Here is a 16197-nt window from a genome sequence, read left to right on the forward strand (position 1 = left end):
AGATTTTTTATTCCATTGTCAACTTCACCGATTCAAATTTGTAACTTATCTAGAATACGTATAAAGATTTAAATATATGAAATGAATATGTGAAATCCCACCTCGGTTGGAAAACGAAGCATTCCTTATAAGGATGTGGAACCCTCTCCCTAATAGATGCATTTTAAAACTGTGAGGTTGACGGCAATACGTAACGGGCCAAAGCGAACAACATCTGTTAGTGGTGGGCTTGGGCTGTTACAGTTGATAGCGATGCGTAGCGGGTCAAATTGGACAACATTTACTAGCAGTGGAATTGGGTTGTTACAGCATGACTCAATATCTGCTAGCGGTGAGCTTGAGCTATTATAGAAGTCTAAGCACTTTCAATTCGATAATAGCCAATAAGACAGGCTCTTACTATTTAGCTGTGATTCGTATGAACTACAAAGTAAGAAGATTTGTATATGAACGGTTATCCTATATGCTTAAGCGAATTATTATGCTTTCTTGGATTCGATCAAAATTTATCCTTTTTTTAAAAGATAATATCTTGACCCAAGTTACGTTCAAAATGGTAATTGTACATTCGATTATTACATCCTGCTCGAGTACGAATTACTCGATAGATCATTTTTTCTAGAACTTTCTTTCGAACCGAAAAGGAAGAAAAGAAGTAAAAATTAGGATAAGCATGATTAAAATGTTATTAAACATTTGATTATGAATGCTATGGTTTGAAAAGAGATTTTTGTCCTTCCATAGAAACAACGTTTTGAAAGGTTTTGTGGTCGGAAGTTATTTGTTCCTATTATAAATATATAATATATATATATAACATTATGGGAAAATATAGAGAGAGTTTTCAAAAGTTAGATGCTCTTCATTTCAAGCTTTGTTTTATATATTGTCCTTTTGTTCATTTGGAGTATTATATTACCATTTTATTTATTTACTTATTTTTGTATTTTACTAAAAATATACTTATTTAATGCTCATTTAATTATTTGTAATTTATAAAACTATTATCTATTTGGTCCTTAAATTTATTGATATTTTTAAAAAGTTGAAGGATAAAAAGTGAATTTTAAAGGAAGATGAAATTAAAGGGGAGAAATTCGAACTCGAGAAGTGATGGGATTTTGAGTAGGGGTGTACATCGTCCGGGTTGAGTTGGGTTGAGAGATTTTTTTAACCCAACCCAACCCTTTATTCTCGGGCTGGGTTGTCCAGTTGTCAAATTTTTTTTTTTAAAGTTTTATTTATCCACAATTTATAATTATTCGATACAATCTTACATAAAATATATTAAAAGTTCACAAATAAACACAAATCCATCCATAATTATTCACATAAAAAACAACAAGCGAAAATTATAACATATTAACAGTGAAGCAAATATAAGAATAAGGATAGATAAAAAAAAAAAAAAAAAAAAAAAAAAAAAAAAAAAGTATATTCTTGGCGTCAAACCCGAGGGTGTCTTTAAGGAGGCGGAAGTACAACTCTGTCAAACTTATTAATATGAAAATATTCTTAATATAATTTATATATTTTTATTTAGATCTGGTCAACTCGGAGGTTTTATCCACGAACCCGAAACTGAATCGATTCAGTTCGGGTTCAGAAAAATGAATCCAACCTTACCCGAAATGTTAATCCAACCCAACCCAACTCTTATAATTCGGGTTAAGTTGGTCCAGGTTGTCGGGTTGAATGTACACCCCTAATGTGGGTTTGAAATTTGAAGTCAGAATTTAAAATTGGGGTTCAATATTTGAAAATTAAAACGAACGAACGAACCGGCGTGGAATCTCCGTCAACGCTTCAAAATGAAAGAAAAGTCGCCGCTTACCATATGCAACGGGCAGGAAGCTTCCCAAAACTACCCCACGACTATTCCAATTCCCAGATCCATTGGGCACCATCTTGAAGGGCAGAGAAGTCAATCCATTCACCAAAGTGGGCGGCGGCGGTGGTGGTGGGCTGCAGTTGTGCCAAGAAACTCTATAAATCTCGACATTGAATCTTAGAAAGCGAGGAAGAAAGACAGAAAGAAAGATGGGCGATTGCAGGCCATTAGGGTTCTTGCTGGGGCTGCCATTTGCGTTGGTTGCGTTGGTTTTATCTGTGGTTGGGGCCGTAATTTGGATCATCGGGTGAGTTCTTCTTTATCACTTGGTTCGTTGCTTATTCTGAACTGATGAATTTGACAAGAACTGAAGCGATGGCGCTGTTTTTGTTGCAGATCTGTGCTGAGTTGCCTCTGCCCATGTTGCGTGTGCTGTGCGGGGCTTGCGAATCTGGCGATGGGGCTTATCAAGCTGCCGGTGAAGGTGCTCCGATGGTTCACTCACCAAATACCCTGTTAGTTCTGCTTCGGATTTCGTTTTCATTATTGATATTGATTATTACATCCATTTCTTTGTCTGCTTAGTTCTTAGTTATGTTTGTATTGTATTCCACCATGTTATTACAACAGACCTCTGTATTTATGCAAAATTCATCCTTTGATTCTTTAATTTTCGTTTTCTTGACCTCGATCTTGTTTGCGCCTGGAATCACATTTTGTGCATCTTGATGATCGATGAACTGGGTTTAGGTCAAAATCAACTGACCCAGAATGATAATTTGCTTAAATTACTAAGTTTATGAACTTAAACTTCAAGTACTCCACATTTTCCATTAGGTCGGAATACTACGCCTCTTGAGATTCAAGAGTTGTGTGAGATCCCACGTCGATTGGGAAGTAGAATGAAACATTTGTATAGGGAAATCTGGAAACTTCTTCCTAGCCGTTTTAAATCCAAAGAAGACAATTTCTGCTAGTGGTGAACCTAGGTTGTTACAAATGGTATTAGAGCCAAGACATTAGGTGGTGTACTAGTGAGGATGCTAAGCCCTGTAGGAGGTGGACACTGGATAGTGTGCCAATGAAGACATTGAGCCTCGAAGGGAGTGGACATTGAGAAGTGTGCCAGTGAGGACGCTGAGCCCTGGAGGGGGTAGACATCGGGCGGTTTGCCAGAGAGAACGTTGAGCCCTAAAGGGGTGGACATCAGGCGATTTACTCGCAAGAACGTTGGGTCCCGAAAGGGAGTGGATTGTGAGATCCCACATCAATTGAAGAGGGGAACGAAACATTTATTGGAAGGGTGTAAGGACGCTGAGCCCCGAAAGGGATAGACACCGAGCAGTGTGCCAGCGAGGATGTTGGGCTCTGAAAGGGATAGATTGTGAGATCCCACATCGATTGGTGAGGGAAACGAAACATTGTTTACAAGAGAGTGGAAACCCAGAAGAAAAAGTTTAAACAGGACAATTTTGTCTGCATTTTAAAACCTTAACGAGAAGCTCTGAAGAGACCATTTTTTTTAATGTAAACGAAGAACACGTGACACAGAACATCGAATATTCAATTAAATTAAGCGAAATAATGAGGGTAGAATACAAAAGCTTAGAGAAATTGAAGAATTCAACAAGAACTTGTTTGTAGTATCTCTTGATTGCTTGCTACTGACGAGAGAGAGGGAATCCAACGCCATGTCGTTTAGAAGGAAAAACAATGAACAAGAAGCTGCACAACACACCAATTCCGACAGGCAACACAACCAAAAGCTCCCTTGTTTCATCGGACGGAGTCGGATAGAAACACTTCACAACATTCTCGTCAAACAGAGCAACAGCTACAAACACCAACAGAGAACAAAAGGCATGAAAAAAATCAACAAACCGTAGCCTATACTTAGCAGCCTCCTCCTTGGGCAGTGTGGTGGAGGCATCAATGACCCACAAGCCCTGAAACGTGGCCACCCCATATCGGACTTTGCCGCGTTCGTCCCGGAAACTGTCGGTGAAGAGGAGGAAAAAACAGGACAAGGAACAGAGGAGGAGGAGGGCGAGGGTGGAGGTTTGGGTGACGGTGGTGTGGCAGTTACCTTGGTGCGTGAAAATGGGGGACAGGATTTGGAAGCCGAGGACGGTGCCGGTGGGGAGGAGGTTGGCTAAATGGGCTGTTTTTTTGAAGGTCTTTCTAATGGCTTTTTGGGTCGGCGTTTTTGTTGCCTTTCCGGCGTTCTGTAACAATGGCGTTCTGGGATTCTCGGCGGCCAGTGCTTGCTGATTTTGGCTCTCCATATCCCCTTCCATTTTGATGAATGAGTGATTCCTTTGGTTTGGTGTGAGATATTTAATTACGAATTATTAATTAATCTCTTTATGATAAACAGATTAATTCTTTGAAATCCAGATGGATTCTGTTATTTTTTTTTTGGTTTAATTCGAAGGAATTAGAGAAACTGTCGACAATGGCGTTATACATCGGTTGCTACCTATTCTTGGAAACAGCTCTTCAACCTGATCCTTAAAAAAAGTTTATAACAAAAGTTAAGAGTAAGGGTATACATCCAACCCGACAACCCGGACCAACCTAACCCGAACTATAAGGGTTGGGTTGGGTTGGATTAACATTTCGGATAGGGTTGGGTTCATTTTTTTGAACCCGAACTATATTAGCTTCGGGTTCGTGGATAAAAACTCCGGGTTGACCTGAGCCAAATAAAAATAGATGGTTATATTAAGAATCTTTCTGTTTGCCAGGGTGGTACCTTGGCCTCTCTAAAGACACCTACGCTCGGTTGGGTTGGGTTGGGTTGGGTTGGGTTACCAATCCAACTAACCCAAACTTTTGGGTTGGGTCAAGAAAATCCTTGACCCAACCCAGACCATGTACACCCCTAGAGGTTATCTAATGTACTTGTGCCTCCTCGACTCACTCGAACGGATCATGCTTCAGCCAAGTATAAATTCACTAAGCACCTCTTTCATCTAATACTTATCTTACTAATGCTTCTTGGTCAGCTTAGGGACAAGTTCGAGTTGATGATTTTGACTTCTCTTTTGTCACATGGCACCATGTTCTGTCTTTTCTCTTGGTCAGTTGTCGGGTGAACTTGTCCCATCTGTTACAATCGTGCATCTTCAACTGTATAGCATCATGATTATGACACGCTCACGACAAGCCTTAAGGGGAACTCTAGCCCCATATTTATTTTTCACTCAATTTTGTGATTTCGTCGGACCGTCAGCAAGGTTTGTATTCACCAATGGAACATTGTTGGTGCGGAATACGGACCGAATATAAATTCTTAAAATATATTAAAATAAATAAATTTATTATTTAAAACATTATTAAGATATAATAATAACCATTAGTAATTACTAAGGGTTTCATGGGATTGTTGGATTTCTTACAAGGTAAGTGAGGAATCTGCCTTTCCTTATCACAGACGACATGTCGTCCATCCACAAAGTGAAATAATATTTTTAAAACTATGAACCTATTTTTCTTTCTTCCATTATGTATAGCTTTTGGTGAATATGTTTTTATTTATATTTCAGAAACTAAGCCAAGAAATATCTCAAACAGTAAAAATTCAATAAATAAAAATAGTTTTTTTCCTCGAATATATTACGTTCGCGTAATACTAAGGTAAAATTTGGTTCAAATAGAAAGAACGTGCAAAATATAAAGAAAAACCGTGCATTGGCATGATGCTTGCCATACAGACTCCGACGTTAGAGAATTTTAGTACAGTGAGGACTTTTGGGTGCGAACAAGCTTACCTACTCAAAGTTGAATGAGTATATTTATATAATCACGCTATAGATTTGTCTTGTCCTTTTTAAATTATGTTAAAAAGAAATTGGATCACGCTGAAGATAGTGACTAATTAGTTAATTTTGAGACCCTAATGATAATATTTAAACTAAAGACTGCGTTCTGATCTTAAAATTTAAATTTTTAAAAATTGTGTTGGTAGAACTTTATTTATATATATATATATATATATATATATTTACTTAGGTAATATATTGATTTATTAAGTTTTTTTTGTTTTTTTTATAAATATTATATTGAAAAATAAATATATTTTTTTAAAAAAATAATAAATGAAGAAAAATTACTCGACGAACCTGAACCAAGCAAATTTCCCGCAGGTGATCTCTGTAAAAATAAAGGGAGAATTTCACAAAGAGATGGAGATGAAATAAGTGGCGGGGATGGAGACGCTCTCCATTCTTGTTCGGCCTCATGGACATCTCTAATGAAAGCATTCAAGACACGGATCCCTCGTGAGGCTGAAAAAGAAAAGTAAAAAAAAAAAAAAAGATAAAATATCACTTTAATTAATGTTTCCAAAACAAGAAAACAATATTCTTTTCTAAAACCTTGTAAATAATTTCGAGAATAACTTTAAATCAAAAAAAACATGTTGGAATAGACAACTTTCATCTAAAATACTTAGAAGCTTTTTTTTTTTTTAACCGTCATACAAAAAAATGATAATGTAACAACTCAAGCCCATCGCTAATAAACATTGTCCACTTTAGTTAGTTACAACCGTCAGCCTCAAGATTTTTGAAATGCATTTGTTAGGAAAAAGTTACCACACTCTCACAAAGAATATTTCGTTCCTATCTCCGACCGATGTGGGATCTCAGAGATAACTTTCTTCTAGTAGTGTCAAGAACAACGTAAAACTCTTCATAATAATACAATATTATCCACTTCGATAGTCAGACTCTCGATTGATTTCACTCAAAAGTGCACCATTCTTTAAACACAAACTTTTATCAAGACACCATAGTTTTACGATCCTCCATTTCACGAACCTGTAACGTCGAAAAAAATAGAGAAAATTTAAGATGGAAAAGGGTTGGAAAAGCAGAAAATAGGTAAAGTTTCAAATGTTTCATAATCAGTAGCTGCTAAGGTAGCAAGTTCAAAGTAGTTGCTGTTCCTTAAACGTCATGTGTTTAAAATACTGTCTTCTTCGTTGTTGGTTTCAGTCTGTGTGATATATGGTGGAGTTGGTTGGCACTTCCATTGCATTGCAGGCCAAACCCAAACCCAAGAACTCTAACATCAAACGGTTAGATAGATAAACACGACTCTCCACAATGGTATGATATTGTCCACTTTGAGCATAAGCTCTCATGGCTTTGCTTTGGGTTTCTCCAAAAGGCCTCGTATGAATGAAGATAGTATTCCTTGATTATAAACCTATGATCATTCTCTAAATTAGCCGAGGTGGAACTTTCATCCCACACAAACCGAAAAGCTCAAGCTTTATGAACACTCCACAGTGACATCAAACCTGAAAAAACAACACAAAAACACAAAAACAAAACCAAAAACACAGCCCTTTTCGCCCTTGTCTCTGTCTCTCAAATTAGGTAGCCTCCCTCTCCACTCACTTCTTTCTTCTTATATCTTTGAGTGTTAGTTTTAAAGATCCTAAACCATATCAGGAACTGCATTTATTCTCATCGAACTCTCTTCTTATTGACATCAAAACTTGACACCAAAGAAACCCTTTTCATTTTTTCTCTACTTAACCAAACCCCACATGAAATTTCAGCTCCATTGTTGTCGAATGTGGGAGGAACTCAAAGAACAAGACACATGACACAGTTTGTGGATAAATATGTTACCAACTCCAGTTCTTCTTGTCCTTCTTGCGGCCATCATCAAATCAAATCCCCAGAAAAGGTACTTTTGATCTTTGTTTTTGTTCTTTTTTGGTTTTTTTTTTTTTTTTTTTTTGTGTTTGTTTACTTTTTTTTTTTTTTTTTTTTTTTTTTCTACAAAATTATAGCGTGGAGCTGGAATTCATATACTACCTGGTCTGCCTGCTGGTGTGAAATTTGACCCCACGGATCAAGAGCTTCTCTTACATTTGGAGGGGAAAGTTGGGTGTGATGCTCACAAGCTTCATCCTTTGATCGATGAATTCATTCCCACCATTCAATGGGAGCATGGGATTTGCTATACACATCCCCAGAAATTGCCAGGTGATCCAAACCCATCAATTATTTTACTACTAAAATCTTCAATATTACCCAAAAACTTAACACCTCTTATAAAGGGGGTTTCGTTCTCCTCCCCAACCGATGTGAGATCTCACAATCCACCCCCCTTCAGGGCCCAGCATTCTTGTTGGCACTTGTTCTTTTCTCCAATCGATGTGAGACCCTCTCAAATCCACCTCTTTCGGTGCCCAGCGTTCTTACTAGCACACCACCTCGTGTCTACTCCCTTTGGGGAACAGACTCCTCGCTGGCACATCGCTCACTGATACCATTTGTGACGGTTCAGGCCCACCGCTAGCAGATATTGTCCTCTTTCAACTTTCCCGGACTTTCTTTTAAGGTTTTTAAACCGCGTATGCTAGGGAGAGGTTTCCAGACTCATATAAAAGGTGTTTCATTCTCCTCCCTAATCAACGTGGGATCTCACAATATCTTTATCATATCAATGCAGGAGTAAGAAAAGATGGTCTCGTCCGGCACTTCTTCCACAGGCCATCCAAGGCGTACACAACAGGAACAAGGAAAAGAAGGAAAGTTCATGCTGACAACACCGAGGGCGAGGGCGAAACACGGTGGCACAAAACGGGCAAGACGAGGCCGGTTCTCGTGGCCGGGAGAGTAAAGGGTTACAAGAAGATCCTAGTGCTGTACACCAATTATGGGAAGCAAAAGAAGCCGGAGAAGACAAACTGGATAATGCATCAATACCATTTGGGAGCCAGTGAGGAAGAGAAAGATGGAGAACTTGTGGTCTCAAAAGTGTTCTACCAAACTCAGCCAAGGCAATGTGGAAACTCAGTGAAAAAGGATCATAATAGGCATGAAGATTCCAGTTCGAGTAATAATAATCCTAACCCACTTGTTGATTTCTATAACCCTTCTTTTGTATATTTTGAGTCAAGTGATCAAAATAGATCGGCAAGCAATTCCCATATGATTCCCCAGTTTGCAGTTCATGATGGGTCGTCTGCTGTTTCATGATTGCTGTTAATTATTGTTCCTGTTTGTATGAATAAATTTGGAGAAATACTGATGAATAAACTTGGAAGTGTATTTAAGAGGTGTTCTTGATGGGGTTTGGTATCTGACAATCTTGTATGCTTTTGTCTCAAAAATTAAAGACCATTAGAATCTGTGATTTACTGTAAGATCGAACTTGTACAAAGCTCATACTTTGCTTTCAATCTGAGCTAATGTTGAAAGTGGCGTTGCTTAGAGGAATTTGAATCATTTTGCTTATATGCAATGCGCCATGAAAGAACGGTAATATCTCAACCGAAAGAGGTAATTCTCTTCCATCGATCATTCTCCTTGTTGAGGATTTTCTTCGACGCAGAGATTATTCTCTTCCATTGATCGTTGTCTTTGTCGAAGATCTACTTCAACAGAAGGAGGTGACTCTTCCATCAATCGTTCATGTGAGATCCCACATTGATTGGGGAGGAGAACAACGAAACATTCTTTATAAGGGTCTTGCGGGGAAACTCGAAAGTGAAAACCCAAAAAAGACAATATCTACTAGTGGTGAACTTGGGCTGTTACAGTTCTCCCTCTTAAAAGTTTGCTTTCACATAAAGAGGTAATTCTTGTCCATTGGTCGTAAGAAGTGATTCATATTTATTAACCTGATCTTACTGATTAAGGGTTCCGATCATCGTCTTTAGATGGGCAAAGAACCTTTACTAGAGAGGTGAAGGAGTAAGAGAAGAGAAAGAACAAAACACCTATCGGAATAATCGAAATGGAAATGGGTTGGTGAGGTAGTGAAAGGAAACCATCTAGCTTGATTTAGAAAGCACTTTTTGGTTAAAAAGTATCTTTCTTTGCTGCTAATTATTATCCCCAAAAGGATTTCTTTCAGATCCTTTCTTTCTGTTTCTGCTAATTTAACCATCATCCAATATAATCAGATGTTGATGATAACACATTTGGGAATCATCCGTAGTAGAAATAGAAATAAATGGACAAATCATCAAACAATGTATAATTTCTATTTCAGCACTCAAAAATGAGATGAAGAACTATTGAAATCAGCAGTTTAACAAATACCAAACAAAGTTCTGATACGCCCACCCCAACCCAACAGACCATCCTTAATAGAGAAAACATATCTATGTTATACCAGCAAACGGAGCAAAGCACCAAATGCCGACCTAAGAAGGACGCTTGCGGGAGAGGGAAACTGGAAACCGAACTTGCGGCATACTCGATTGCTTGGCCCCTGCCACTAAGATAACACACAAGACACGGAGCCTAACTAAAGATGATCGCGAATAGAATCCGCTATAGTCCATTACGTATCGTCGTCAGCCTCACAATTTTAAAACGCGTCTGCTAGGGAGAGGTTTCCACACCCTTTTAAGAAATGCTTCGTTCCTCTCTCCAACCAATGTGGGATCTCACAATTCACCCCTCTTTAGGGGCCCAACATCCTTGCTAGCACACTGCCTAATGTCTGGCTCTGATACCATTTGTAATCGCCCAAGCCCACCGCTAGTAGGTATTGTCCACTTTAGTCTATTACATATCATTGTTAGCCTAACAGGTTTAAAACGCATCTACTAGGGAGAGGTTTCTACACTCTTATAAGAAATGTTTCGTCCCCCTCTCCAACTGATGTGAGTCAGACATTGTGAGATCTCACATCGGTTAAAGAGGAGAACGAAGCATTCCTTATAAGGGTGTGGAAACTTCTCCCTAACAGATATGTTTTAAAACCGTGAGGCTGACGGTGATACATAACGGTCTAAAACGGACAATATCTACTAGCAGTAGATTTGGACTACTACAGTAGATGTCCACAACTAGGAGGACTCTAAACCAAAAGAATACAATCAATCCAAAAGCATACAACAAAGCTGATAACTTGGGTTACTGATAATAACATTTAATGTCAAAACCCTGCTACAGAAATGGCCAACTCGGGGTCATGATTGAACTTCCCTGAAATCTATTCCAATAATATCTTAATAAAACCAAAGTGCCCATCTGAATCTTCCTAGAAAATTCAACTGTGATGAACAAATGAATCACTGTTCTTTCAAGAGACTTTGATATGTACATAAAGGCCCAATTGTTAAACAGGCAATACAATCACTGTTCTTCAACATATGCTTTGTAACAATTCAATTTCAGAAGACAAATTTCAGCCAGGAAATCATATTCAACTCAAGAATCCAACAGAACCGTTGTGTATCAAAGATCAAACATGTCTAAATAAGCTATAAGCTAAGAACATAAAAGATGTAACAGAGAAAATTTACTCATACCCATCAGCTCCCCGATGCCGTTTCCTCCTTTTTCTTCCTCAGAACATAAACATCAGCCTCCTCATAGGCAAATTCTGGGTGCAAATCTTCATGTGGAATCTTTTCAATTTGAAAAGCCTTATCACACATTTCCCAGAACAGTTTATCCGCTTCCGGCGACCTCAATTGGTATCCCAACAGAACGACACCGTCGTTCCCAATCAGCGCCTCCATGGTGGAAATGAGTGGGCCAACCGTTTCCTCAATGTAAACGACATCAGTAGCAATGACGAAATCGAACGGTGGATTAAGGGCGGCGATTTGAGCGGGGTTGTTCCAGTAAAGAACAGAGTGTTTTAGGGCTTTTTTGAGGATCGGCTTGTTCCGTTTAATGTTATGTTTGAGGGCCGGCATCACCGGAGATATATCGGTGAGAAGTATGTCGGTGAGACCTAGGAGGTAGAGGCCCATTCCGGCGACACCGCATCCACAGCCGATCTCGACGGCGCGTTTGCCTCGGAAATCGAGGAGAGAAGAGTAAGGGTTTTCTGTGGGGGTAATTGAGGCCCATCGATCGATGAATTTGACGAGGACAAGAGAACAGGGCCAGACGGAGGTGCCGACGTGCATTGAACCGTTGTCCTGCTGAAAGGAAAGGGCGGCGCCGCCCACCGGAAGGTCTATTACCGGAGAATCTGTGAACTTCATGTCGGAATTGGAATCACTACCTCTACGCACTGAAAGTTACACAGCCCTCTACTTGGTTTCTTCTGAAGATCATCGTATGAGGCCTTCGACCCTCATGATTTGGGCTTTTGATTGTAAGGAGGATCTAGTCGGTTTCTGCAGATGGGCCACGGAGAAGAAGGATCCATCCAAAAAAAAATGGATTCACACTAGGTTCCTTACTCGTCACTTTGCATTCGTGAAGACCGAAGTAGTATCTTGCAGCCTCGTGAATGATAGTAGCTTCGTCTTGTTATGTACTATAAAATTTCGATCTCTACACTAATCCTGACTGCCTTTACAATGATCTCGAATATGAATCCTACACGATAGATAGAATTCTAAAAAATATATAGGTTCAAAAATTCGAATCTCTAACTTTTTGGTTTGTGTGTATATATCAATTACCACCGAGTTTTGTTCTTGACGAAGACGATGTGTAACAGCTCAACCCACTACTCTTTGGTCATTCTCATTCAGCTCTGGTTGGAATAGGTTAAACATTCTAGTATGAAGCCTACACTTGACTCTTTTATGTCGTATTCATTATCATTCAACTCTTGGAATCATATCCAACCGTGATTGGAACACGTTAAACATTCTATTATGGAACATGCTCGTTGAGCTCTTGGAATCACATTCCACTGTGGTTGGAACAGCTCGTAAAATCCAACCATTTCACCTACTTCATTGCTTCGAAATCTCTCATTATGGACATTAAATAGTTCTTAACTACATAATTTTTCGTAACGTATTTAATATCACATCAATAAAATGGAAGAAAAACGAAGTTTTTGATAAAGATAAAGAAAAAAAAATCAAAAGAGTTAGCTTTTTTTTTTTTTTTTTTGGCTTCTCTTTTCACATGTCAAACTATGTTATCATTATACCAAGAACTTGAGGCCTTTATTGAACACCAAAACACCAAAGCTATTCAAAAATTCCAATCCCTAAAGCATTCAAGTTTTGCCCAAACTACGCCTTGGAAAATGGTAAAGTTCACCTTGGACTTCATATCAACTCGATATCTCTTTTCACAACACTTTTACTTTTCTTTTACAAATAGATATCAACTTCTTTTCCAAATCCATTAATGAGTATCATTATTTTCCTTTCTTTTCGTTCAACAATACATGAAGGTGGAGATTTGAACCGCTAATCTCTTGATTGATAATACCAATAACGAAACTTTCTTTTAGCTCTGTTTTAGCTCGTTTGTTTTTTGGGCTTTATTGAGTCGATGTTTGATGTGACAACAACGAAGACAAATATAAAAAAACACAATGCAATAATGGAGTCCAAAAGGGGACCTCCAACTTTGCCCCACCTCCTCCTTTTATCAGACACAGAAACCCACGCCATTTAAAAGAGACAAGCTTTCTCAAGTGATATCCCTCCCCATTTTTTCAAATATCATTCAACCAGCTTTTACCTCCCATGACATAGAACACACACTGACCATATGTTCAACTTTGATCGGCCTCGACTTCATCCATGAGTTAATAAGCTTGACTTAGCAAAAGACGTTATTAACCCAGATCAATTTTAGGACAGTTATTAAGTAGTTATTGATTTGAAAATTCTCTGCTTCAAGTTGTTCTTCTACTTCAGTTATTTGTTTAGACATATTTCGATCGTGTGCAATTTTCCAACATTGTCGATGTCATCGTCTTCAACGTTAGTCGTTCACTTTATTTTTATCCAACTTTTGTTTGGGTAAGGAAAAACAAAATACATATTAAAAGAAGAAAAAGACATGAAAATTGAAATCTAAATCCATCCATTAATGGATGAAGTGTGGCAAATAGTGTTGGCACCAACTCCAAGAAAATCCCTTGTCTGCCCTCCTCCTGTTAACCCACTTCCACTTCCCATGAATTCACTCTGAGTACGACGCCGTTTTGCAGTGTACATCTCATTCTCATTCGCCATAATTGGGATTTGAGTAACAGAAGTTGAAAATTCACTCCCATTTTGAACTGTACCGCCGCTGCATTTGAACACAAAACCCTCTTGAAAAAATGGTGGATCCGAGCTGGAATTTGCCCCAATTTCAGCAGCTTTCTGCAGCAAAGCAGTGGCTGACATGTTAGCCATGTGGGTTTGATTCACTTGCTGTAATTGGTGGCTGTACAGTGAAGAAACACCGCCACCGCCACCGCCACCGCCACCGCCACTCATCAACGGCGGATTTTGAACTGAATTATTACCCTTTGTTCCAAATACCCAATTCAGATTGTAATCAGCTGGTGGCGGCGCGTGGCAAGAATTTAATAAAGGGTCACAGTACATTAGCCCTGAATTAATTTGGGGAAGTGGGTGTAGATTGTTGTTGTTGGTTCTTGAGGAGAGGCCATTGCAGCTGAAAATTGAAGGCATGAATGGTGGTTCTGTGATTCCGGCCATGAAATTGCAATTGAAATTGCCGGCGGCGGTCATGGCGGCTGTTATTGTAGTGGCGGCGTTCACTCTCGCTGTTTCTTCAGCTAATGCATCGCAGAAAGCCCTGTGAGTAATGAAGCTGTCTCTCCTGTTTGAGCAACCAAATTCATTAAAGTTTGAAACTTTTTATGAAGAATTTAGAGTATAGTTTCTTTTGAAGCAACCCTTTTTCCAAATTCTCATTATAAAGCTAAATTGAAAGTTTAAGAGGGTTCAGGATTTTAGGATTTTTGGGAAGGAGTCTCACGTTACCTAATTTAGAGAATGATCATGAATTTATAAGTAAGGAACACATCTCCATTGGTACGAAGTCTTTTGAAACAAACCCATGAGAATTGATGCTCAAGGTCGACAATATCATACGATTGTGTAGGTTCGTGATTTCTAACATGGTATCAGAATCATGCCCTTAACTTGGCTATGTGAGTAGAATCCTAAGAGGTGTAGTACAAAAGTGACTCAAGTGTTGAACAAATGGTGAAATTTGTTTGATGACTCCAGAGAAAAGGATTGAGCCTCAATCAAGGGAAGACTGTTCGAGGGCTCCATAGACTTCATGGAAGGCTCTATAGTGTACTTTGTCGAACAAATTGTGAAATTTGTTCAAGGACTCCAGAGAGAAGGGTCGAGCCTCAATTAAGGGAAGATTGTTCGAGGACTCCATAGGCCTCATAGGAGACACTGTAGTGTACTTTGTTCGGAACAAGAAAAAAAAAACCCTTTTTGTAAATTGTGATTACAAATCTAAATTGAAAGATTAGGAGGAAGTATACCTGGAAAATAGAGTACCACAGCCACATTTGTACTCTTTAGTGCCACAAGTTTTGGAGTGGGCTTTGCAATCAGACTGAACAGCATATCTCTTAGAGCACTTCTCACACTTCCACTTCTTCTCGCCATGCTTTCTACAAAAGTGCTTCTTAATCCCGGTGAGATCCCCCAGCGCTCTGGATGGATGGTGGTGCACGCAGCTGGTTTCAGGGCACACATACACTCTCTTCCTCACCTCTTTGTTGCTTCTTTGCTTCAGCTTCCATGGAAGGTTATGTCCTCGTCTATGTAGCTGCAAGTTTTGGTCTCTTTGAAACCCTTTCCCACATATTTCACACACGAATCTGTTCATGGCCATCAGTGTCTTGGGCGACAGCGCTATGACTTCCGCGTCGGGATCGGGGGTTCCGGGGTGGTTGCGCTTCTTCTTGGCCGAAAAAGGGTTGGATCCGGCGAGCGGGATTTGGAGGAAAGAGTTTGGGAATTCATCATTTACCATTTTCTCCATCATTCTCAAGCTTTGTTGCATTAGCTGAGTTGAACCCAGAGAGCAAAATTGTGTCTTTGTGTCTCTAGATTGAGATGGTTTTGGGAAGAATGGTGAGAGAGAAGAAAAGGGTTTGGTTTGGAAGATCAAGAGAGAGAGAGAGGGAATGTGGAAGATGACACATAGGATGATGTTTGGAACAAAGTTAATATCTCTGCCTTTTACATATGAAATGATTATCCCATAATTTGCTTGTCTCTTATTTTTCTTTCTTATTTGTCACATCCCACTATATAATATATATATATATATACACAAAATCATGATATAATATGTTGACCCGGTTACGTATCGTCATCAGCTTCATATAACAAGAGGTTGTCACATCCTTATAAGAGATGTTTCATTCCCCCTCCAACCAACGTGGGATCTATGAAATTTTAAGAAATTTTAAAGTAAAAAAAACCATTATTTGAAAACAAAGAATATATAATATTTAGTAAATTTATAAGGTGAGTAGCCAAGCCAATATCACAATACAATAATATTATTCTCACTTTTTAATTTTTTAATTATTTATTTATTATTATTATTATTTTTAATTTCAAACCAAATAGAGATCTCCATTAGCCTCAAAATCAAAGTGGTGGACGGTGGTGCTTTGCAATT

General features: G+C 38.8%; 5 protein-coding genes across 6 annotated transcripts; 2 read left to right on the forward strand and 3 right to left on the reverse strand.

The window, feature by feature from the left end:
- Nucleotides 1-1803: 1803 nt before the first annotated feature.
- LOC111795637 (taximin) lies at nt 1804-2501 on the forward strand. The gene is made up of 2 exons (XM_023678175.2): nt 1804-2138; nt 2228-2501. The coding sequence occupies exons 1-2, from the start codon at nt 2041-2043 to the stop codon at nt 2349-2351; spliced, it is 222 nt and encodes a 73-aa protein (XP_023533943.1). The 5' UTR covers nt 1804-2040; the 3' UTR covers nt 2352-2501.
- A 618-nt stretch (nt 2502-3119) lies between these two features.
- Nucleotides 3120-4332, reverse strand: LOC111795854 (protein DMP7). Its single transcript, XM_023678463.2, has one exon. It carries the CDS (start codon nt 4126-4128, stop codon nt 3493-3495), a length of 636 nt encoding a protein of 211 aa, XP_023534231.2. The 5' UTR covers nt 4129-4332; the 3' UTR covers nt 3120-3492.
- A 1641-nt stretch (nt 4333-5973) lies between these two features.
- Nucleotides 5974-11990, reverse strand: LOC111795939 (S-adenosyl-L-methionine-dependent methyltransferases superfamily protein). Of its 2 annotated transcripts, none has more exons than XM_023678584.2 (2): nt 11124-11990; nt 5974-6120 (listed from the first exon to the last, which is right to left on the reverse strand). In XM_023678584.2, the coding sequence occupies exon 1, from the start codon at nt 11808-11810 to the stop codon at nt 11127-11129; it is 684 nt and encodes a 227-aa protein (XP_023534352.2). In that variant the 5' UTR covers nt 11811-11990; the 3' UTR covers nt 5974-6120; nt 11124-11126. The 2 variants fall into 2 exon arrangements, with proteins under 2 accessions (XP_023534352.2, XP_023534351.2); XM_023678583.2 differs by lacking the exon at nt 5974-6120 and adding an exon at nt 6635-6654.
- Nucleotides 7195-8925, forward strand: LOC111795938 (NAC domain-containing protein 73). The gene is made up of 3 exons (XM_023678582.2): nt 7195-7534; nt 7641-7836; nt 8306-8925. Exons 1-3 carry the CDS (start codon nt 7448-7450, stop codon nt 8833-8835), a joined length of 813 nt encoding a protein of 270 aa, XP_023534350.2. The 5' UTR covers nt 7195-7447; the 3' UTR covers nt 8836-8925.
- Nucleotides 11991-13491: 1501 nt separating the features above from the next.
- On the reverse strand, nt 13492-15776 carry LOC111795735 (zinc finger protein MAGPIE). Its single transcript, XM_023678299.2, has 2 exons — nt 15044-15776; nt 13492-14358 (listed from the first exon to the last, which is right to left on the reverse strand). Exons 1-2 carry the CDS (start codon nt 15568-15570, stop codon nt 13599-13601), a joined length of 1287 nt encoding a protein of 428 aa, XP_023534067.2. The 5' UTR covers nt 15571-15776; the 3' UTR covers nt 13492-13598.
- Between the last annotated feature and the right edge of the window lie 421 nt (nt 15777-16197).

The sequence above is a fragment of the Cucurbita pepo genome, chromosome 5, assembly GCF_057944985.1.
Source record: "Cucurbita pepo subsp. pepo isolate OVF chromosome 5, ASM5794498v1, whole genome shotgun sequence".
Lineage (NCBI taxonomy): Eukaryota > Viridiplantae > Streptophyta > Magnoliopsida > Cucurbitales > Cucurbitaceae > Cucurbita > Cucurbita pepo.